This window comes from Neopsephotus bourkii, unplaced genomic scaffold, assembly GCF_033783945.1.
Source record: "Neopsephotus bourkii isolate Nb327-2 ecotype Australia unplaced genomic scaffold, CSIRO-AGI_Nbou_v1 NB_838, whole genome shotgun sequence".
NCBI lineage: Eukaryota > Metazoa > Chordata > Aves > Psittaciformes > Psittacidae > Neopsephotus > Neopsephotus bourkii.
In genome coordinates, this window is record NW_026901334.1 from 1,994,506 (window position 1) to 2,017,580 (window position 23,075).

Here is a 23,075-nt window from a genome sequence, read left to right on the forward strand (position 1 = left end):
AAGTCCTTCCTGCAGAAACACCCCCAGTCCCAGGGGAGGGAGCAGGAGAGCCCCAGGGGTGCCCTGGGAGGGGGTGATGCTGTCGGGCAGGACAGCCCATAGCTTCCCTTGAAGATTCTTCTAGTTGAAGACGTCCCTGCTCATTGCAGGGGGTTGAACCGGATGATCTTTGAAGCTCCCTCCAACCCGAACTGCTGTATGATCCCATGACTCAGTACGGGATGGGGAAGGTTTGGGATGAAACTCATCCCTTTGCTTGAGTCCACGCTGGGACCAGTGGGAGGGCACCAAGGGAAGGCACTGGGGCAGGCAGGGGGGTGCCCATCACACATCCACCCTGAGCTCTGGAGATACCCTGACTCATGGGTGCATCCCTGGCAGCATCCCTGGCAGCATCCCCCCCTCCCTCCCAGGGGCAGGCTGGTCCCCTGCCCCAGTGCCTTGCCCCAGCCATGTGGGGCTCCTGCTGCTGCACCCCCGAGCTGTGCCTCGCTGTCCTGCTTGAAGCGCATCCTTCCAAGGACTGGCAATGCCAAACAGCCCCTGGGATGTTGCAAGCCCCTGGTTTCCCTGGGGTTGGCACAATTGGTGTCACCCCCCATCAGCACCACTTCAAACTTCCCTGTCGTGTCCCAGTGATGCTGAGTGCAAGATGCAGGAGGTGGCACAGGAACTGGCAACAGCCACTGGCAGGTGGTGGCACTGGGTGGTGGGTGACAAGGAATGTGTGGTGGGAAGCAGAGGGTGCCCTCCTCCCTGCCAGAACCGCTTTGTTCAGACCACACTGGGCAGATCCTGCATCTCCCCTCAACGCTGCAAGGCTGCATCACCTCCCTGACGCCTCCTTTCAACGACTAAAGAAGAAATGGCACCACAACATTTATTGTACAGGCCTGAGCGTTTGATATATGTTTATTGCTATTCAGGTTTAGCTGGGAATTTGGTGCAGATGGGGTTTAGGTGTTATCCAGACTCCTTGCACAGCGCTGCAGAGCTCCAGAGCATCCCCTTTGCCCGTCCATGGGAAGCAGACGGTGGCTGAGGTCGGTTGGTAGCGGCTGCAAAGAGCCAATGCACCAGCACTGGTTCAGGCCACACTGGGTGGGAGCAGGGGAGTGTGAGACCTGGCTGCTCAGTTGGTGTTTTAGACCCTTTTATCAGCAGGATGTGAAGTGCAGCCTCTGACCCAGGGAGTTTTCATCGTGGTTATTTACAGACAAATCCAGCTTTCTCACTTGTCTCCTGCTACTTCGATATGAGACATTTACAGACAAACATCACCCTGACAGACAACAGCACGGGACAGTGGGAGGGAAGGATGTGCCACTAAACACACGCTCTTTTTACTTTCCATTAGCACTAGTTTTTCAAGTGTCACAGCTACCTTAGTACCATTTGGAGTGAGTAAATAATATATTTGGATAGAATATACTCTGATATGCAGATGTACACGAGACCCCTGGAAAAGCCCACATCAAATACTGCATCATTAGAAATAATAATAATAATGGTAAAAGCTATTTATGACACAGCCTTTATTCACAGACAGATTTGCCCCGGGGGGGTTGTTTTTGCTGTTTGACTGGATGGCAGATTCCACCCCTTCCTCTGCCCTGTGTAATCCACATCAGCCCAGACCTCACAGGGCATGGAAAGGGACAATAAAACCCTGCTGGGGCAGAAGCTCTCCCAGCTCAGCCCCACTGGAGCCACCACCACGATGCTGCAGCAGCCATACAGCCCAGGGGAATGCTGGTGGAGTGATGCTGCTCCATGGGATGGGCTCAGCCAGCACAGGGGGAAAGGGGCCTGCCAGCCCAGCCTAAGGCACTGCAGTCACACACCCTCACCCCATCCACACGCAGCCCTACAGGCAGCTGCACCCACCTTCAACACCTTAGCAGGACACCAATGAGTCTGACCAAGCCCAGGATGTGGGACAGGATCCCTTCTGCCTGGGGACCCTGGGGAGGATGGGGATTGCCCATAGGCATCAGAGCACAGGGGGCAATGGACATGCTTTGCAACCAGCTGCTGCTTCCTCAGTCCTTTGGTATCTTGAGTTGGGCTGACAGTGGCCCAGGAGCATTTGCAGATCAGCAATGAAACGCTGAGCTGGGAAGACATGGGAGCAGCTGGGAATCCTGTCCCAGAGCATGTGGGTGTCAATCCCAGAGCACACGTGTGCACCACTCCGCCGGGACCAGATGGATGTGCAGCCTGGATCCCTCTGCCCAGGCGGGTACAAGAGGGATGTACTGTCCTGCACTCCCTGGTACAAATGATTTGGCAAAGTCAGAGCCAGGTCTTGTCTTGGAAGGCTGGAGGAGAAGGGTCAGGCATTTTCCTTTCTTCTTGGGCACTGATTGGTTCAAGTCTGTATCACAGTGAAGTCTGACAAGTGGGGAAGAAACCCAAACCACCTTCCCTGAAAGAGGAAGCCTCATTTGCCTGCCTGGCTCAGGCTGGAGAGGAGAGGCTCACCCAGCCAGGCACATCGGATCCACTGCTCACCACGGGGCTTCCATCGCTCGGTAGCAGCCTTTGGAGCATCTCCCTCCAGCCAACAGTGACGCTGGAGGAAAGCAGGCGGCCAAACCAGCTCCATCCTGGGCTCAGCGGGGAGCCCTCCTCAAACACAAGTAAACATAAAGAGAAACTAAGAGGCACTAATAACGCAGATACAGGAGGCTCAGGCTTGCGAGCATCAAACCTGGCTCCGGACGTCTTCCCCCAGCTGGAGAAAAGCAGAGTCCCTGTTTCAGATCTCCTGCAGGGAGTAGCCAGGGTCGCTGCGCTCCCGCTTCACCAGCGGCTCCCCCATGCTCCGGGAGTCGGGGTCCACCTCGTTGCCCAGGTCACCAACATCATCTGCAAAGGACAGGGCTCAGCATGAGAGCGGCACCCCGAGGGGAAGAGGTTCTTCTTCCCAAGAGAGCAGGGTGGAAGAGCCTGCATGAGCTCCCCCTCCCTCCCACAGCAACTCAGCCCTGGGTAGCAGGGGCAGGAGGTACCTTTGTCCAGCAGCGTTGGGGACAGGGATGTGAGGTCACCAAACTGAAAGGAAAAGGGGTTACAAGGTAAGTGAGGCTCTTTGGATATCCAAGCACCAGACCTGCAAGGTGGCTCCTATTCCCCAGCAATTCTAACAAGCAGCTGGAGAGCTAAGGTGAAGCCACAACCAGCAGCAATGGTAAAGAACAGCAAAACCAGCCACGTGTTCTGGGGAAATTCCTGTAGCTGCCATTTGAACCTCTGGGCAAACACCCCCCACAAGAACCCAGGGCAGGACTGAGCTCTGGAATGAAGGAAGGAATTGTTCCATCTCCCGAGTCACATCCAAGTGATGGTGCCTTCTCTCCAGCCCTCTCCATCTGTTGGGCTCACCCAAGCCAGCTCGTCACCTCTCCTGGGGCTCTACCATCACTTCACCTCCCTACAACTCTCTGTGAAGCCTTTGCATTCATGTCAGGAGAGTGTTCTGGCTTGCCAGGCCATTGTGGCGAGCATAACGAGAGCTGGGGATATACTTGGCTCTGAAGAGGTGTTGTGTCCCTCTGAAACAGTAAATTGCTGAAAGGTCCTGCAAAGTGGGGCAGCAGAAGGAGCGGAGGAGCTCTAAAGGGAGCAATGGAAATGGATGAGATCCATCCTCTTTTGGTGGGAAGACTCAGCCCCCTCCTGGAGAATAGAAATAGTGCAAGAGTTTAATGAAGGCAAGGCAAAAAGTGCAGGATGAAAGATTCCCACAGGCAGCTTTTCCTGGGAGCTACTCACTGCCTTTCATGTTCCTTTAATATCAGTAAAGAGAGGGCTTTTGTTGGGAAGAGTGGGAACTCGCAGCACTGCTGGCTGGTGCAACAGCATGGGTCTAATAGGAGGGGAAGGGGAAGCAAAAGGCACACACAGCTCATCTGTGTGGCTCACATGAGCTCCATGGAAGGAAAAAAACAGCTGAAATGGGCGAAAGTTGCAGGGAAAGTTACTTCTGGACCTGTTTTTGCTTGGTTTAGTTCTTGTGTTTGCTCTGGTAGGAACCCCAAAGTCAGGGCTGGTACCCACAGGTTATGGAGAGAGGTGGGGAGATCCTTTTCCTTCCTCCTCCAGGCCTCAAAATGCAGCTGATGCCCAACTGCCCCAAACCCTCCCACAGCTCAGGTATTAGCCAGCCAGGATGAAGGATGCTCAAGGAGCTGAAGCCTTGGCCCAGCACTCAAAACAAGTCAGTAAATCACTCAGCAAAGCTGGTTATAAGAACGTGGTGAGGACACAGTGTGGTTTGTGAACCAATCACTTCTCTTTGAGCACTGGTAAATTTGGGTCTGTTTCTAGGGAATAAACAATTCTCACCTCTCCCATGACGGCAATTGGCATCTCCCCCGTTGCCTGGGCAACACGATGCTCTACCAGATAAAACATGTATTCATCATAGAGCAGGCGAATGAGGTGGAAGGAGCCAAAGCTGGCAGCACTGCGCAGGGTGAGGTCACGGATCACCATGGAGCTGGAAAAGGGCCAGGAAACAAAATATTTGGGCTGGGTTTTACACTTGCATCACAGCTGATGTGAGATCTTGACCCTGACACTGCTCTGTTTCTACCTCTAGCCCAAGAGTAGCAAAGCACTTTATAAGAACTGAGTTGATGGAGCATCCTAGCCCCATCCTGAAAGGATACAGGAGACACAACTGTACCTTTCTGTGTACCAGGGCAGAGCAACAGTTAACCAGAGTGGCATGGGAGTAAAGAAATTGGCCTTGGCTTTTCAAGGAGCTGTTGACATGCCCCAAGCCCCATGCAGAAACATCTCCAAAATGAGAAAGGAAATGTACCTGTAGAAAGACCATTTCAACAGGAACTGCCTGGCTGCCTTGGGGAAGCTGGGACTGCCCTCATGGTGCTTCAGGACTTGAGTAACGACGTTATCCAGCCAACTTGCCCACTGGTCCAGAGAGCTCTGCTGCTGCAGAGTGAGCTTGAAATCCTGCTCCAGCTTCTGTACCATGCCTTCCTTGCACTGGCACACCCATGAGGCTTGCTCCTGCTCAGAAAGAAGGGTTGAGTTACTCGTGCCAATCCTGAATGGTTGTTGCATCCCATCCTGGCAATTCAAATTCATTTCTTAGCAGACAAGAACTGTGCATGAGCTCGGAATCCTCTCTCCTCTGATCCATCCAGACTACAGCACAGTATTATTATTAGAGCTATATAATGCTTGCTACCATTACTTCTTACAGAAATTCCTTAATGCCTGCTCCCCTCTTCACAGTGCAATGGCAAACTTACCTGGAAAAGTAACATCAAACCATGAAAATGGTCATTTAATTGCTTTTTAGTATTGGAAAGAAGATGCTGGCTACGAGCAGGGAACCTCCTTAGAGTCCCAGTGCTAGACAATATGACACAGGGAAAGGCAGCACACGTTACCTGCACATTGGCAAAGTCGACCCGGTTGAGGTCACTGAGCATCTGGTTTATCTGGGAGGTGTTCTGCAGCACAGCCCGGGCAGCCTGGGCCAGGTGGTTCAGGGATGTGTATCTCCGTAGTGTCTGCGCGAAGGCACTCACCACCCCGACCTGCAAGACGGCCACAGGGCTCCGTGAGCAGGAGCCCATGGAGCTGGGACACAGCGCCCATCCGCGGGGGTACCCTGCATAGCCCCACTTGTGCTGCTGTCCAAAGCAGGCCCCAGCTCCTTCAGGAGCAGCTCTTTGGCAGCATCCTGCAAACCAGCCTCTGTGCTTCTTTAAGCTAACAGGCTTTCACACTCTGCCTCCAGCAGAGACCAGCAAGGTGAGAGCAGGCTACAAGAATACATGGCTTTAAGGAGAGGGGAAGTAGGAGCTTGGGTTCAGTCTCTGAAATGCCATTCAGTCCATGAGCTGGCCTGCAGTTTTTAGCAGGACAAACCTCATTCCAGTGCAGGGATTTTCTTCCACAGAGCCTTTATCTTAGGATAAAGGAATGGTTCAATGGACAGAGCATCATCACCTGCTGGTACAAAGGAATTTCCCTATGGGTCATAGAATGGTTTGGGTTGGAAGGGACCTTAAAGCTCACCCAGTTCCAACCCCTGCCATGGGCAGGGACACCTTCCACTGGAGCAGCTTGCTCCAAGCCCTGTCCAACCTGGCCCTGAACACTGCCAGGGATGAGGCATAATTATTTGGGTTCTTAACCATCCATTCCACCGTGTTAATCTGGAGCGCACGTGGCCAAACCCAAGCAGCGATTTCCAGTCACTGGAAAACTGCAACACACAGACACTCAGTTCCTGTCTCTGACCTGTATCATGCTCCTTCTGCTTACCTTGGTCTGGACAATCTCGGGGGGAAAATCACTCATGGCATTCACGAGCCACCCTTCCAAACTCTTGGCAAAATTACGGATGGCCTGGGTGAGTGTGCCTGCAAAGAAGACTGCACAGTTAGAGAGGATGTTCCCTATCATCTCTGGACACCACTTCCTAGCTTAGGACTGCCGTGGAAAGCACAGCCTCTAGTCTGGTTAGCTGTGATCTCCATTAGCATCAAGGAAATCAGCTGAGTCCTGAGATGCACTCAAAGTTTTCTTATTCTCTAATGTTGTTACTCCAACTTTACTTCTTGTTCTTACTCTTTTTTCTTACTCAATCTCATTCTTTTCTCATTGATAGTTTTGAGCATTCTGCAGATGTTGAAATCTGCTCTTTACAGACACCCATGTGCCCCAGCACACAGACTGGCAACAGCAGCTCAAAGGGATGTGGCTTTCCAGTACTGCCCAGCCCATCACTGATCTCCCATATGGAAGTTGACCTCAAAGTCCCAGGAGGTGCAGCAAGGGACAGGATTGTCCTACCCAAATATACTATCTCAGAGGAAGCATCTCACAAAGATTAGCTCTTGTCCAATGAGGCTATGCTTGTACCTTGACTCCTAGCCAAACTCAGGAGATGGGATACACCATAAACCAAGTTTTAAAAGGCATGGGGATTTCCAGGGGCCACAAAGTACCATTGACACAGAGCGATGTTGCAGGGTGAATATTGCTGTTGCCGTAATATTTCAGCTTGCACTCAAAACAAACCCCTCTAAATCTGCTTTTATAATGCTTTTATAATGTCACTTTGTGACAAGTGGTAGCCAAGCTGATGGCTCTTTGTCAGACACAACATCCCATGGTCCCGCTGCAGGATACTCACTGGGCACTGGTCTGAGCACGTCTGGGATGAGGATCTCCACCAGGGCCTGGTACAAGATGTGATCACAGCTTCTCATCCACTTGAGGATGGGTTCGTATTTGCACAGATTGATTAGCTTCTCTTTTGAGAGGGTTGCTTCGTGTTCCTCACTGTGGGAGGAGGAGGAGGGAGGCAGTGTTAGCAGCAGGTCTGCGCTCAGTGTGTTCATCTTCTTGAGTTCTAACCCATTTTCAGCAGAGGAAAAGGCAGAAGCCATTCATGTTTCACTCAAAAGGAAATCTCTGATTGCTTGTACAAGTCTTGTCTGACTCTGCAAGCACCTCTCTGTCAATGGGCTTTGAGCACAGCTTTCCCTCAAACCCACATCTCCTGGTGCTCGCCTTGCCTGCCTTTGCTTCTATCTCCATTGCCTTTCACATGCTTATGTCTGTGTGTACATGGGAATTGCACAAAGGCTTAGCTGACTCCTTCCTACAGACCCAGCTATTTCAATCTAGAATCCCAGACTGGTTTGGTTTGGAAGGGACCTTAAAGCTCCTCCAGCTCCCACCCCTGCCACGGGCAGGGACCCCTTCCATGGAGCAGCTTGCTCCAAGCCCCTGTGTCCAACCTGGCCTTGAGCACTGCCAGGGATGGGGCAGCCACAGCTTCTCTGGGCACCCTGTGCCAGCGCCCCAGCACCCTCACAGGGAAGAGCTTCTGCCTTATCTCCAACCTGAAGTTCCCCTGTTCCAGTCTGAACCCATCACCCCTTGTCCTATCACTGCAGCCCCTGATGCAGAGCCCCTCTCCAGCATCCCTGTAGCCCCCTTCAGACACTGGAAGCTGCTCTGAGGTCTCCACGCAGCCTCTCCTCTCCATTTCTAAAACCTTTACAGCTTTCCTCTCCCCTCTGCTCTAAACCTCCTCAGCTGTAGCAGTGGCAGCAAATGTTGTTTGAGCAGCTCAGCCAACACTGACAGCTACTACAAATGGTTTCAGTGTTTAACACCTTCAAATGCTGAATGTTTTCAGAGGGAAAAAGAACTGGTGTTAGATGAGAACAGAGTGTCTTGTCTCTTGCTGAATGAGGTCAACCAAGTTGCATTATTTTCACTTTATAGATGTATGGAAACTTTTTTTGCATGATTAATGCATAAGATACTTGGTTAAACAGCAAGCAGAGAAAACCAAAGCCTTAATGCACTGCCAGCGCATCAAAGCAGAGCTGCTCAGATGTTATGCTGGGAATCAGGAATTTGGAAGGGACTTTCCCCATGTGTTACATTAAAAGCATGAAAGCCAAACCTTGGACATACTATAAAGGTACTTGAAGCCTCTGCCTGAGCAGTTTTAAATGAACTCCATGAGCTAGAACAGCCCCATGGAGGAACTGGCCATCAAGTACCTGAACTTTCTGTTAAGTGGAACCATGATCTGCATTTTATTGTGCTTTCAATTTGCCACTTTGCTAATATTTTGGGTTTATATTTGTATATCTGTGAAGCAGGGGGAGGGAGTGATTTACCTATAGCAGTGGTACGGAGAGGTACTAGAGCACACAGCCTTAGGGAGACAGGCTGGTTTAGACAGAGCCCTGCAGAAATGCTGCCTCCAGCATCCCAGTGAGCCTGCTTGTACCTAGCACAGCTCTCTGGGTGCTGCACTGTGCCTGGGAGATACAGCCTGAAGTAAAGGACATTTGGAAACAATCAAACACAGCTACAGGGATCCTTTGCAGGAGTAGATCCATTGGGTAACATCTATTGAGGACAATTGTAGAGATTATTATGGGGTATTTGCTCATTACTTAAACTTTAAGGCACATCGAGATCTGGATAGCCAGCCAACGAAGCGAGTCAGTCTCAATGTCACTAAAACCTCAGAGCCTGAGACGTCACTCCAGATGGATACCTCATGGCACAGAATCCTCACTGTCTGCTCTTAGTGACCATTCACATTCTCATCCATCTCTGCATTTTGGATGAGCCCTTGTTACAGCAGGTTTAAGGCACAGATCAGAGCAGATGCCTTCCTCAGGGGTGTAAACTTCGTGTGCTTGCTGTAAGAAACACTCCTGACAGCCTTTGCAATGATTCTGCTGGGAAGCAAGTATGTTTGAGTCCTACCAAGCACTCCAAACACCTCATGAAGCTGAAAATACTGCAGGCATTTTTAAATGGATAAATACCACCCCAAGAAAGAGAGCATTCTGAATGAGTGGAAGCGTGTACCTGGACGGCAGAGCAGTAGAGCCATCACTAGATGGTGTTTTAGGACTCCAGAAGGACTGCCACAGTTTCTCAATGTAATGAAACTGAAGATTCATGACAACATCCAAAGTCACCTAACAACAACAAAGAACAGAAGTCATTAGCCGCTCTGCCAGCATCTTGTCACGAGCATAAATTTCATGTGCTGCCATTTAGGTTAAATAATTTACAAGGAAAAGAACAGGAAATGCATGGGTTTAGCAATCAACACAGCATAAAACTTGTCACAGAATGAAAAAAGAACAGAAAGCACAATATTTAAGTTGTATTACCTAGCAAATCAAGCGTTCCCTATCATATTCTGGCTTTTCCTAAGAGCAGGATATGAGATGAGCACATGAATTATTTCCCACATTGGTTAATAAATCCATTTAAAACATTCCAAATCATCACCTCGCAATGTTGCCTGTAAAGAAGCTGCAGAGTTTTCACATCATTCATGGTCACCCCTTCTTGTAAGAGGATGCTGCCTAGATCAGGGGCTGGGAACTCAGGAAAGACATGCGTTACATCTAGGGAAAAGAAAAGATGGGGAAAGATGGTGAGAGTGAGGAGCACTCAGTTACTCAGCACTCAGATGAGGTGCTGCTGTTGTGGGTGATAATCTTTCATGTTTCAGTTGGGATGAAATAGGAGAAATAAGACTGATGATTCAGTATTCTCCCTGATTCATGTTGGTACAGGGGGCAAAAAGAGGACAAGCACAGCCCCTTCATTCAGTGTAGAAAGGGAAATGTTTTCTTTCTCTTTGGAATGTAAGAAAGAATACACTGTCCTCTCTACCATGCTTCCCATTAGATTTTCTCCCAAGCCTGCAAAATGCCTCTTTGGTATTTTGAGTGTACAACGGAACACAAAAGATGGATCAGGAGCAATTGTATTTCAGAGCTGGCTGGGATTTGCTGTCTCCTGGAGGTGATGGAGACACGTAGATCCAGGACCAGTAAAGCCAGAGAGCGCATCTTACAAGGAGACGGTCCACATGGATCATCTGCTCTCAGAGAGGTTATTACAGCCTTTGAAATGAAGTCACTCCCTGCAGCTGCCTGTCTTAGCCAGGCTCTTCAGGACCTCCACTCCTTCCATCCAATTTGGGGAAAACCAGGCAGATTAAGAAGTTTCCTCACCTATGAATTGCTGGTGATGCTGACTTTGAGCGGCAACCGATTGCTCTGGCGTAGTGTGTGAGTTACTGTTGGAGCCACTCTCTGACGTTCCATCCATCTTCTGAGCTGGCCTGTACCTGAATGTAGAGCATGGTTTGGGATTTACACAGGCAGGAGCAAACACACACGTTATTTGCAACACAGGCATGAAGACTTCTGCCTTCATCATGTAATACATGAGCTCACATTCAAGCAGAGGAGGGGAAATGAGAACCTCCTTTTGAAAAGCACTCCAAAGGTAGAATTAAAGGGGCTAAGAAGTAAGCCCAAGGTGACACCAGAAGAAAAGGAGAAGCAGTCACAAAACTAACCACAGCACCACTTAACTTGCACTTTTGCACCAAAAAAACCCCAATAACCAAACAAAACCCCAAATCTACCCAAACACAACAGAAGCCTCCAAATCCCTTACACTGATTTGGGACAAATAACTCCAAAGCTGAGGTCCTAAAACAGTTTGGTCACAGGGATGCCATGAAAAGGGGCACATATGGTGGCATTCTCTGTAGCAGGGGGCTGCTACAAACAGAATAGGGAGATAATAGAATCATGGAATGGTTTGGGTGGGTAAGGGCCTTTAAAGGCCACCGAGTCCAGAGACCCTCCGATGGGCAGGGACATCTTCCCCTACATCAGGCTGCTCACAGACCCAACCTGGCGTTGAACGTTTGCAGGGACGGAGCATCTCCCAGAATCGCTGCTGGACCTTTCATTTCTCAGTGCAGCCAGGGACTTGCATCCCCCTCTTCCACAGCTCAGCTCTGGCACTTCAGCAACACTTGGGTTTGACCTATCCCAACAGGCTCCCTCTCCTCCCAAGCAAAGCCAAGTCCCAGGATGTGGTCTGCTGCATCCTTTGGGAAAGGACCCTTACCCTTGGCAGCGCCAGGGGCACGGCTTGTGAGCTCCAAGCTGCTGCAGCACCTACCTTTGCTTCTGGTGGATGGGCTGCTGTCTCATTGCCATGTATTGCGTATCCTCCTGCAAACGGTTCAGCGGAGACTCTGGCTTTAGGCGGATCCCATAATAATGATATTTGGAGTTTCCCCTGGAAGTGTTGGAATTGCTCAGTGTAAGCAAGTTAATGGAAGGGACATCACAGCCCTGCTATTTACTCTTAGGCTTGCTTTGACAATACACCCTGCTTCTTACAGCACGCTTTGCTTTGCTGCCAAGCACCATGAGAGTTCCTGAACTGAGGAACTACGGAATGCCATCATCCCCTATAAAATCTAAAACCACGAGTCACAAAGTTCAGTGACATCCACATGCAAAACCCAGACAGGCTTCTTGCAAGTAACCCGTGGTAACCGGAGAAGAAGAGCCACGTGTTACAATACAAAGTGTTATTTAACAGAATGACAGAAAACCCCAGGGGATGCTGCTATTTGATTAGGATTTAAGGATTTGCTTTTTTCCATCAAAACAAACTTCCATCTTTATCAAGGCTTGGAGAAAACCAGCCTGCCTGAACAGCCAACTACGATGAGAAAAACGTCTTTCTGTTGCCAGCCCTTTGACAGCAACAGCAAGAGGCTTTGATGTGGCTTTGTTCTTGGAGATGTTCATTTGGGGAGGTTTTGTGAAAACTAAAAGCTTTTTGCAAGCAGAAGAGGCTGTAATTCTTCTCCCCGGGCTGGCCAGTGAAGCTGCTGCCGTGCATCTCGGGAGAGCATCTTTCCACCACGTCAGACAGATGTGTCAGCTCCAGTTTTTCCATCAAACTGGAATTTTGCACTCCCCAAGCATCTGCTTTTGGGAGGGAGAAGGACAATTGTGCAGCCATGGATACGTGATGACAGCGTGTCCAACTTGGAGTTAGCCAATCTGCCCCTAGTAACAGCTGAACTGAGTAGGAGCAGGGGAGCAGCAGGAAAGTCTCCAGAGCCCCTACTGGCGATGCTTCAAACTCATTTGCTGCGTCACCATGACATGGTCTGGAAGCACCTTAAATCCAATGATGCTTCCCACTGGAAAATTAGATAGAGAAATTTGACACAGAATTAACTTTTTCTTCCTTGCTGACTTGTCTGGTCTTTGGCACTGTACCAAAGAGGGTTGCACACACTGAGTGCTCAGGTACGAAGTACACCCTGGCCTGGTCTCAAGTGATTTTAACTGCCTGCAAATTAAATGACTGCTGCATTTATCATTTCAATTAATGAATAAGCAAATCATGGTGGGCAGCTCTTTCTGTATTTGCTAAGGTATCCACCCCAGCCTGCACATTTGCAGTTTTAAGTGGGGTTTTGCTTGTTATTTTCCTTTAATCCTTGATGAGATTAAAGATTTTCTCTCCTCTACAGAAATGATTTCAGATCTCTTGCACTTGAACCAATCTAAAGAAATCCAGACTCTTCTTATGACTGTTGCTCCACATTCCAGCTGTGGAATGCCCTGGACACATCTGGTTTTGTTGTTCTTTAGAAGCCCAAATATCTAAGCCTGAGTTTGGTTATAAAATCTTGCACAATCAGAGCAATCTGTATTTCTGCAGTATATGAGCTCCTTGTATAAGTTCAAAGCTGGGATAAATGCACACTCAGCTCTGCAAGCCATGCAGGTTCTTTGGATGCGCCCTGGTAGGACACATGTTATTCAGAGCAAGTATGGTTTCTTATCCTATGCTGTTGTTGTAACATGCTATGGATCTTTGATGCTTTAAAAGAAAAACCTCTGTCACAAGCTCAGCTTTGGGTATCCAAGAAACAATCCATTTCCATCTGTACAGCTTGTCTGCATCCAGAGGTGGACCCAAAGGGAGAAACCATTGCACAGCCCCAGAATTTGGGGCTCTGCAGCTGACTGTCATGGGTTAAACCCAGCCAGCAACTCAGCACCAAGCATCCCCTCACTCACCATCCCCCTTCCCTTCCCCAGGTGGGATGGGGAGGAGGAGAATGGAAAGAATGCAAACCCCATGGGTTGAGGTAAGAACAGTTTAATAACTAAAGCAAAATATACTCTTACTACTACTAATGATAAGGGAAATAATGGGGGAGAGAATATAAAACTAAAAGGGGAAAGGAAAACTAAACAGTAAACCTAAGTGATGCCCAATACAACTGGAATACCCCTTTGGTTAGTTCGGCTGTCCTGTCCCTCCTTCCTCCCAGTTTCCCATGCCCCTCCTCACTGGCAGAGCATGAGACTGAAAAGCCCTTGATCAGGGTTAAGTGCTGCTGAGCACCCTCTAAACCATCCCTGTGTTATCAGCAGTGTTCTCAGGCTAAAGCCAAAACACAGCACTGCACCAGCTACTAGGAAGAAAATTAACCCTATCCCAGCTGAGCTACTTCACCTTGTTGAGACAGTAATGGAATGAGAAGGCAGCCTAGGTTCAAATAACACATTCTTTCAGCTCCTTAGGATAGGGACTTAGACCAAATTCCACTGTGTGGCTGGAGAAGGCACTGTCACCGGAGACCTGGAGTGTGTCTGCCATTCACTGCATTGCCAAGCCTCTCACAGTGCTGATTCCTGGTGAGGAAGCAGCTTTGCCTCACAGGAAATCACTGCCATGCCTCACAATAGCAACTTTTGTCCCTACAGGATCAGGGTTGGTTGTTTCTGTAGCTCTCAGAAGACCTGTGCCTGCTCAATGATGCTTGGCAGGTCCTCGATACGCATGAGAGGTGTTGTGGGAGGGTTGAGGTTTGTATCTCAGTGTGGATTTGCACCAACCTGGTTCCCAGGCGACGAGTCCTCAGCCCCATGAACACAGAGCGGATGAGCTTCCCAAAGGAAGCAGCATTCACCGGATCCAGTTTGTGCTCCTGGCAGTGCCTCAGGTAATGGTTGTAGAGGGAGCTCCTGGGAAGGCTGACACCTTCCGCTGTCTCGTAGTTGTCCAACAACCACTGGAGCTTTATGTGTGGAAAACATAAAGAAAGAGCACATGAAAGTCTAAAGAGAGCTGGAACGGGCCTCGTCAAACAGTGGCAATGCCTAAATGTCAGGAGAGCCCATCTGCCCTTTCAAGAGAGCTTCATGCTGGGCGCTTCATTTCTCTAAGTTCATTTGTATAACTTATATGCCAGTTGCATTTTAATAAAGGACCCCCCGCCCAAAGCTCATCACCCAAACAGGCTTTGCAAGAGCATCACAACCCAGTCCACCTGCCAGCAAAGTGTCCACCTTGGCTTCAGATGGATTCCTGCAGAGTCAAAATCAAGCTGTAAAACCTCCTGTTTTTCATGAATGATGATATTAAAACACTGCCTCAGAGGAATAAAGCAACCAAATATGCTGCAAAGTCTTTATCAGTGTGAAGACTGGCATGCGTCTGCAAGTGTCCCCTTACAATAACATCAACAGTTACCAAAGCAAGCTCCAAAACCTGAGGGGGTCCATCCAGTTTTCAGAATTCACTGTCTGAACCTCTCCTGACATTTCTGTTGATGAAAGAGTGCAATGAATCTGAATGCGGACCTCCAGCCTGGCCTGCACAGGAGGCACGGCTCACCAGACACAGCCACGTTCCCCCATCAGTGGCAAACCAGACTTGGGTTGTGGATGCCAAAACATCGGTCACATCATTTCCTTGCAACAAGCAGTTTAAGCACATGTAGTTAAGAACAAACTGCATCAAGAAATCAGCAAGATTTAACCATGCACAGGGATGTATAAATTGGTTTGTACTTAAGTTGTCTCCACTCCTACTCCAGTATCTGGATCTTTTCTATCAGTTTCTCCCAGTGAAACCAATCCATCACTCCACTTGTGTTTTACATCCACAGTTCTATGAAAATACCACCTGAAATGTGAGGGACATTTCAGACATCTCACTCCATTGAGTTATTTTCAGTTTAGGTATCTCATATCCAACACTGCTCTCCCAAAAAGCCTTTTCAGCACTTACGAATGTATGTTCTGTGGTTCTCATTCACGTACCCAAATCTAAACTTCTGCTACAGAAAATGAGCTGAATCCCCAACTGCAGTTCAAACAATTCCATTCATTACCTGGGTTTGATCCAAAGCAATCACAAGTTCAAAAGACTGGCTCCACCACTGTTGGTGGCCATAGAGCAGACCAGGGGCTGCCACAGCTGTAAGAAGAAAAGCCTCTTGGCCATTTCCCTTCTGTCCTGCTTTGCAGAGAGCTACTTGTCACCTTCCCACCTTCCTTCACTTACTCATCACCTAAGTCACTCCTTGGTGTGTTACTCCACAGACAAAGAGCTTTCTGACCTCCAAACCCTACGGTCCTAAGGGGTTGTGGTTCCTAATGACCATGTCCCAAGAGACATCACTGCAAGGCCCCCAGAAGCTGTTCTCTAGCCCTGAGCTTCCCCCATCCTTTCAGCCAGTGCTAACAAAAATGGACCCTGGTGTTTGTGACATGAAAGTTCAGCTCAGTTGTAGGTGGTCCACATCTGAGCTGACTTCAGCCCATCCCTGTACGTAAAAGATTCATGATTAAGAAGGTTCTGTTCTCCTTTTTTTTTAACCATTTATGGAGCTGTTGGAGCAAGTCCAGAGGAGGCCATGAGGATGCCCAGGGGCTGGAGCAGCTCCTGCATGGAGCCAGGCTGAGAACACTGGGGCTGTTCAGCCTGGAGAAGAGAAGCTGCGTGGAGACCTCAGAGCAGCTTCCAGTGTCTGAAGGGGGCTACAAGGATGCTGGAGAGGGGCTCTTCATCAGGGACTGCAGTGATAGGACAAGGGGTGATGGGTTCAGACTGAAACAGGGGAAGTTCAGGTTGGAGATAAGGCAGAAGCTCTTCCCTGTGAGGGTGCTGAGGCGCTGGCACAGGGTGCCCAGAGAAGCTGTGGCTGCCCCATTCCTGGCAGTGCTCAAGGCCAGGTTGGACACAGGGGCTTGGAGCAAGCTGCTCCAGTGGAAGGGGTCCCTGCTTGTGGCAGGGGTTGGAGCTGGAGGAGCTTTAAGGTCCCTTCAACCCAAACCAGACTGCGATTCTATGATTCTCTGACCCTGGGCCACCCGCGTGCTGCAGAGCATCCTGAGCTCAGTGATGGGGAGAAGTGGTTTCCCACCAATGTTCTGCAATTAAAGTTCCATCAAAACCTATGTATTTTCTAGAGAAGCCTCTTTCCTAGACCAGGTGCCTGTCAGCTCTGCTCCTGAGCCACCCACTTACATGAGCACAAGCTCCAGCATCACCTGCCATTCCCCAAGCAAGGAGATTCACCTCTCATGAGGCCATTACATTCCTCCTCCAGCCAAGGGACAATTATCCTCTTTAACAGTTTTCCTAGTTGGAATTAGATGATCTTAAGGTCCTTTCCAACCCTAACTATTCTATGATTCTCCTTTTCCACTTAAATACTATCTGGGGGTAAGCTCTTGTCCCCAGCACTACTTAAGAACCATTCAGAAGTCCAATAGTTTGATGGGGGGTTATTTTGGTGTTTTGGGGTCTTTTCTTTTATAGGAAGTGAGGAAAAAACACCTTTTCCCCTTCCTCCTATGAGGGCTATGGCTATGGAGGAGCTGCAGGACCTCAGGCCAGTGATAGCATCCAACAGCTTCCCTCTGTGCTGAGCTTGAGGCACTCGAGCACAGAAATTGCTGTCATTTCTCTCACATTTCTTTGCATCATCTCCAAGCTCGTAATTGGCAAAGAAATAATCCTCTGACCCAGCGACTCCAGAGCCCACTTGTGAGCAGAGCCCTTTCAGCAACAGCAATAGATCGACACGATTTCATTAGAACCAGCATGTGTCACTGGGGTATTCACATTAGCTTAAGCTTCCAAATTTGGTATTTCAAGTGCACTTAAATAACCTTCTTGGAGAGTTTTTGAAGCTAAATTAAGCCATCAAGTGTGGCTCCATTTCACAATCACTTTGGTTAAACAGCATTATGCAAAAAGAACATTCCTCTTGACTGAGATACCTTTCGTTTTCCTTGTGCTTGAAACAGATTCCTGGCACGAGCCATCTGCTGACAGCCACAAAATAAACCAGGATCTCACCAATGTACACATGTGCAAACTGTGGCATTTAAAACGAGGGACAGAACGCTGCAAGGATGGGGCCTACGAGGATGCTGGAGAGGGACTCTTCATCAGGGTCTAGTGTGATGCATCCCTGCCTATGGCAGGGGGTTGGAACTGGATGATTTTAAGGTCCTTTCCAACCCAGACCATTCTATGATGCTATGATTCTATGAACACTGAATGAAAAACTCTGCAGCCTGAAGACTAAGAGCAATTCAGTCACAACTAACAGTGCAGTTAGCATCATCTCACAACTTCCTCAGCTGGTAGCTTTTGTCAAGCCCATATTTTGCTTTCAGCTTTGGCAAATCAGGTTCTTATGTGTGATCCTGACAATACCTTGTGTTGGCCACACAAGTGTTTGGGATAGGTAATGATCTGCCTGGGTTTTGTCTTGGTTTTTTAACATAAAGAGACGGAAACTGAACCACCTCAGAGAGCAGAAACCCTTCAGGCACAGCACATGCAAGGGAACATGTGAAAAGAGCTGCAGGCTCATTGGGCCATTCCACACACTGTGGCTGGGAGTTGGATGCTCAGGAAGCAGTTTGTTTGCTTTGGAATTTGCCTTGTGCCAAACTATGAACCATGACTTCAGAAGAGACATACCAGGTTTTTTAATTCTACCCTTCAAGACAAAGGTGGGGAAGATCTGATCAGAGGCTGGATCAGGCCCCAACACCATCCTGTACAGCCTGTGGTCAGATGAAATCTCTTTTCTATCTTCACTTTCTTTCCTCTATCCTTTTCCTGCTCCTTTTCAAACCTCCTTCAACAGCACACCATGACCCACTGCATCCTGCTCTGCACTGGGATGAACAAGAACTCTGCAGAGCAGCATTATCCTTGGCCAAATCTGCTGACACAGAATCAGCCCATTAAGTTTAATGTTCCTTTTATTTCTTTGGGGTGAAAAGGGCAGGGATTTTTGCAGGCCCTAAGAATGATAACAGCTATGACCCCAAATGCAAAGCAAAGAGAAACCTGTTAGAATAAAGCAGCATCACTTTGTACGCTGTGATTTCTCAGTGCAGAACATGCTTGAGCCTAACCAAAACACAATGAAGTCAAGGCAAGCCCAATGATTTCAACAGGACTTGAATTAGACCCTTCAAATCTCACACAAGCATGTGCTCACTGGTAAGCATTACTGCATGGGAGCCAGAAACCATGATGCAGAGGACCAGCAGAGTAGTGGGAACTTCACACAAAGCAGAGAAGCTGTTGGCGTAGTGAGAAGAGAGAGGTCTAGCAAATGGATTTAGCAGGGCACTAACAGTAATGGTCTTTCTGAGGCACAGTAAGAGGCAATAAAGGCATTCACAAGAGTAGGCTTTTGGTAGGAGCTATCTAAGGGATATCTGTGCTCATCCCCACTGAGTTATTGCTGTAGAATTACAAGTGATTTTCCAGCCATCTTTCAATTCCAGTGAAAAGAAAGAGCTTCCTCAAATGTGCTTATTTAATTGCCAGCAATTTCCATTGCCAGGCAGATGAAATCAACAAACACGGGGTAGAGGCAGTTACCAGAATCCAGAGCATCTCACCAACAAACATGAACATCACAGCACTTGGGGCAGGTTCTTGGTTGTTGGGTACGGGCAGCGCAGCTGCATCACAGGCTGCTTTGAGTGGCTCGTGCTGCTGAATATACCAAAGAGCTACAAATAATGCTCCTACCAAAGCAGGGAAAAGGTTGTAAATTCTGATTGTAACTTACATGGCTGTTGAGCAAACTGCTTTTGTGTGATGTAATCCCTTCATTTTTTTGTAGGTTTTCAATCGCCATTTCAAGCTAAAGAAAATGTGCACAGGGAAAAAAAAAATAGGGAAAAAAAAAGAAAAAGAAAGGAAATCAGATAGTTAGCAACAGCCAGATTATTATTTCTTTATTAATACTTGAATGATTAATGCTTTATATCAACAGGCTTGTGAAAAAGAGGCAAACAGATGAGGCACAGTCTTTATGGGATGAAGCTGCAGAGACATTCCTGTATGGCATGCAACCAGCATCACAGCAAGGACCCCTATGAGGGTGAAGCAGCAGACCAGGGGGGCTGATCTTCCACTATTGCCCACTTATAAAAGAGCAGCAGTTTTCCTTCTCCTATCCCCTTCATGCCTAGACCAAAACCTCACCAGACAGATAATGCTGCAGCAGGTCAATGGGGATGTGCTACGGAGAAGGTGCATTTTAGCCAGCCCTTCCAAGGAGAACTGGAAGCAATGACTTCAGTTATTACTTCTTAATATTCTGACAAAAAACTAATGGCAACTAACTAAGGTAGGGGCACAAGGAGTGCTGACACACAGAATGGGATGTATTAAAGCTCTTTTTGCTGCTGAAGAGAACTGCAAAGGGACTCTGGAGGAAGAAGAGAGATTTCATCTTCCAATGAAGACCGGCTGGCGCATCCTGGTGCTACCTGTGCTCATGTCCATTACCTCAGAGCTTCACCAAGCAGAGCCCTGGTGGGGCACTCTGGCTCCTGAAGAGTCCCTGAGTTTCCTTGTTCCCTTTGCCTGGCTTCTGTTCTAAGCTCAGCCTGGCCTTGGCTGTTGCCTTAGGCCCAAAGCCTCTCCTGGACCCTTCTTGTCTTTTCCTTTCTACTGGTGGGACTGTGTCCCCAATCTCTATCAATCACGGGCAATGAGACTGAGGTCCCAGAGCTCCAGTGCTGCTGAGCACAAGCTTTTTGCAGGTAAGGAAGGAAAGAAAAAACCCCAAACCAATAAAAACCATCCCCAGAGAAGGGACTGCCTGCTCCTGCCAGGAAATGTTCTCAAACCCCTGTTATCTGTGACCTGTTAGTGCAGGCAGGACAAGGGAACCCATCAGCCAGTACAGCTTGCAGTCAGCAGCTATCTCTGGCATCTGTCCTCACTTAACATGCATTCTTCTGTAGGCACAAAGCATCTCCACAATGGCCTCCCTCATGTAAAAGGCAGGTCCTGCACCCCCTTTGCACTAACTCCTAGCATGGTGAAGATAAAGGTTGAGCTAAAACCAGCCATTTACAAACCCAAGCTCTGCCAGAAAGGTGGCAGAACAGAACAAACCACATTTAACTTCTGAAGAACACCCAAGCATTCAAACAAACCCCCATTAGACACCCAAAGACACAGTCTGTGCCACGTCCATCTCTGAATGTGATCCTCTGCTCAGGCACTTCCAGCACAGCTTCTTTGGTTTCCATTCAAAAGAGCCACCATTGTGGCACTTCTCAAGTAGTTATCATTGAGTTTAAACAAAGGTCAGTCTAAGCCTGACTATGTTTCAGTGGGTTGCCCATCACACCCTGGTGTCCCATGAGGAACCAAGGCCTGACTGCTGATGCAGCCTTCAGGAAATGAGTCAGTGTTAGAGGGAAACACCATTTCCTTCCTCTGTTCACAGCGTGGTGCCAGTTGAGCAACACCTCTTATGCAAGCACAGCGATGCTGCCTGTCCTCTTGGCACTTCAGTAAGTGTCCCATAAGAATGGACACTTTGCATCTGCAAGAAGCAATATTACAGGGGAAATGCTAAACGCTCTTAAACAGCCCTGCACGAAGGTGAGGAGCTTGGAGGACTCACTTATGGGAGGTCTAGAAGATGGTAAAGCCTAATTGAAATGAAGATTAACAGTGCTCTGTTGGCAAGGCCTGAATGGAACTGTTTCATGTGCTGCTTCAGCCTGTTGGATGGAGCAGGACATCATTATTCCAGCAGATATGGAAGCCCTCTCACTTCCCCATTCCTTGCAGCTGCCTCTCAAGTAGCTAAGCCCTCGCATTGCTGCCCACTTTGATATCCATCCCCTTTGCACTACACCCCAGGCCGCATGCAAACACTACATGCTACAGCTGCAGAAGCCAAGCACATTTGCTTTCTCTCCACAAAGCTCTTAATCCTGCCCAAAGTACACGTTTCCAGGACTGCAGCCTCCCCATCCTCTTTAACACCAGCCTTTCCTACCGTCTGTTTAAGCAAGACATTGCAATGAAAACTACTGCTCCTGCCCACTGATTTGGTGTAGTCATTGCCCTCCTTAAGCCTCCCACTATCCCTCCTGCCATTAGGATGTGAAATTCAAAGCAGTTATCATGGCTCTGCTCTATTCCCCTCCGACTCAGGTCTGTGCTGGAGGAACTGAAAGCCTCCCACAGACACATCCCCAATTGGCTTCCATGCCCTATGTCACTGTCTTGAGCCCTTCCGCAAGACCCAAAGCCATTCTGTGTTATAATTCCTGCAGAAAGACCATTCCAACCTGCAGCAGAGTGGACTTACTTCAGATGTGTGTTCATAAAGGTCACTTCCTGAATGCTTTTGTTTTGCTGAGCAGCTTTACCTGGTGTCATAGCTCCAAACTATAGCTGTTGATGGGGCATTTCTGCTGATTCATTCCTCTGGGGCTCTTTCCATTGTGCCCATCACCATGGGAATGAAAGATGAATACAAAAGACAACCCCCAAAACCCAAAAGCCCCAAAGCCACGCGTGGTGCTGTGCAGCTCTGCAAGGTGCAGCCCGATGCTGGTGGCAAGATCAGCACCTTCCATCTCCCTTGAGCAGCAAATCCAGTGCTAGTTTTTAACTCTGACCAGTTAAAATACACACAGACACAATTCCCATGCAAGAAATAACCCCCAGCTAACCCCGAGCTGGCATTTTCTCTTCCACCCAAAGCTAAGGACTCTACCCCTACTCCTCCCTAAGGCAGAGCACGGGTACTCCAGCACCAAAGACAACCTTTCACAGCACAAACATTCAAACCCCATGAAGTCTCTATGAAAACTCAGTAGAAGGAGGAAGCCCAACCAGATTTTCAGGAGTGCTCGGTAGCAACCAGCTCCTGCTTCTCTCCCTGGGTGGTGCTGTTCACATTTTAAAGCCTGAATTCCACCCCTATTTGTGATTCTGTTTGTAATTCACGTGTAGAAACACACAGAACTCAGGAAGGGAAGGTGAGCAGTGGTCCTGGAATGAGCTCCAGCCCTTCCTGGCAGATCCCAGGTAAAAGCCCTGGTAGGTTCTAGCTGCAGAAAGGCTGGTTTGGGTTACTAATTGCATCCCCTGAGTCCCACGCAGCTGTACAGCTGTGCTTCCACCAGCATCCTGGCACCTTAACTGGCACCATTAAAGCAAATGAGAGCTTTAAAACATTTCTGTTTGATCAGGATTACCCCTAAAATACATTTTCTGCAACGTGGCATGGACAGAATACACAATGGTGTAGGATATACATATAAAGACTTTTTGATCACTGTGCATTTGGCATGATTGGCTCGACACCCCTTTCATGCTAGTTATCCACTGTGTTAATAGATTATTCAGGTCTTTTCTTAATTAAAAACATCTATTTCTTTATTTTGGGCAAGCCAAGCCCCACGTTTGGCTGTTATTAGAAAATGTTAATATAGACAATTCCTTGGAATCGGAAAGCCAAAACATTTTGCTTGGACGGAGAAAGGGGGAAACACAGAACCCCCAGGAATTTATCCTTACCTCCGTGCTGCATCATTTCA

General features: G+C 48.5%; 1 protein-coding gene across 6 annotated transcripts in view; it reads right to left on the bottom strand.

Moving 5' to 3' along the window:
• Nucleotides 1–2,673: 2,673 nt before the first annotated feature.
• LOC133213615 (DNA-binding protein RFX2-like) overlaps nt 2,674–23,075 on the bottom strand; it is a 51,214-nt gene continuing 30,812 nt past the window's right edge. For 4 of the 6 annotated variants that reach the window (XM_061355953.1, XM_061355952.1, XM_061355955.1 and 1 more), the window contains 13 exons: nt 19,286–19,360; nt 14,286–14,467; nt 11,530–11,649; nt 10,563–10,678; nt 9,829–9,947; nt 9,397–9,509; nt 7,184–7,332; nt 6,310–6,407; nt 5,427–5,576; nt 4,832–5,040; nt 4,351–4,504; nt 3,015–3,057; nt 2,674–2,871 (listed from right to left, as the gene is read on the bottom strand). In XM_061355953.1, the coding sequence (XP_061211937.1) occupies nt 2,762–2,871; nt 3,015–3,057; nt 4,351–4,504; nt 4,832–5,040; nt 5,427–5,576; nt 6,310–6,407; nt 7,184–7,332; nt 9,397–9,509; nt 9,829–9,947; nt 10,563–10,678; nt 11,530–11,649; nt 14,286–14,467; nt 19,286–19,360 (1,638 nt within the window). In that variant the 3' untranslated portion in view covers nt 2,674–2,761. The remainder of the gene's footprint in view (nt 2,872–3,014; nt 3,058–4,350; nt 4,505–4,831; nt 5,041–5,426; nt 5,577–6,309; nt 6,408–7,183; nt 7,333–9,396; nt 9,510–9,828; nt 9,948–10,562; nt 10,679–11,529; nt 11,650–14,285; nt 14,468–19,285; nt 19,361–23,075) is intronic. The other 2 variants (XM_061355954.1, XM_061355956.1) reach the window with 1 other exon arrangement.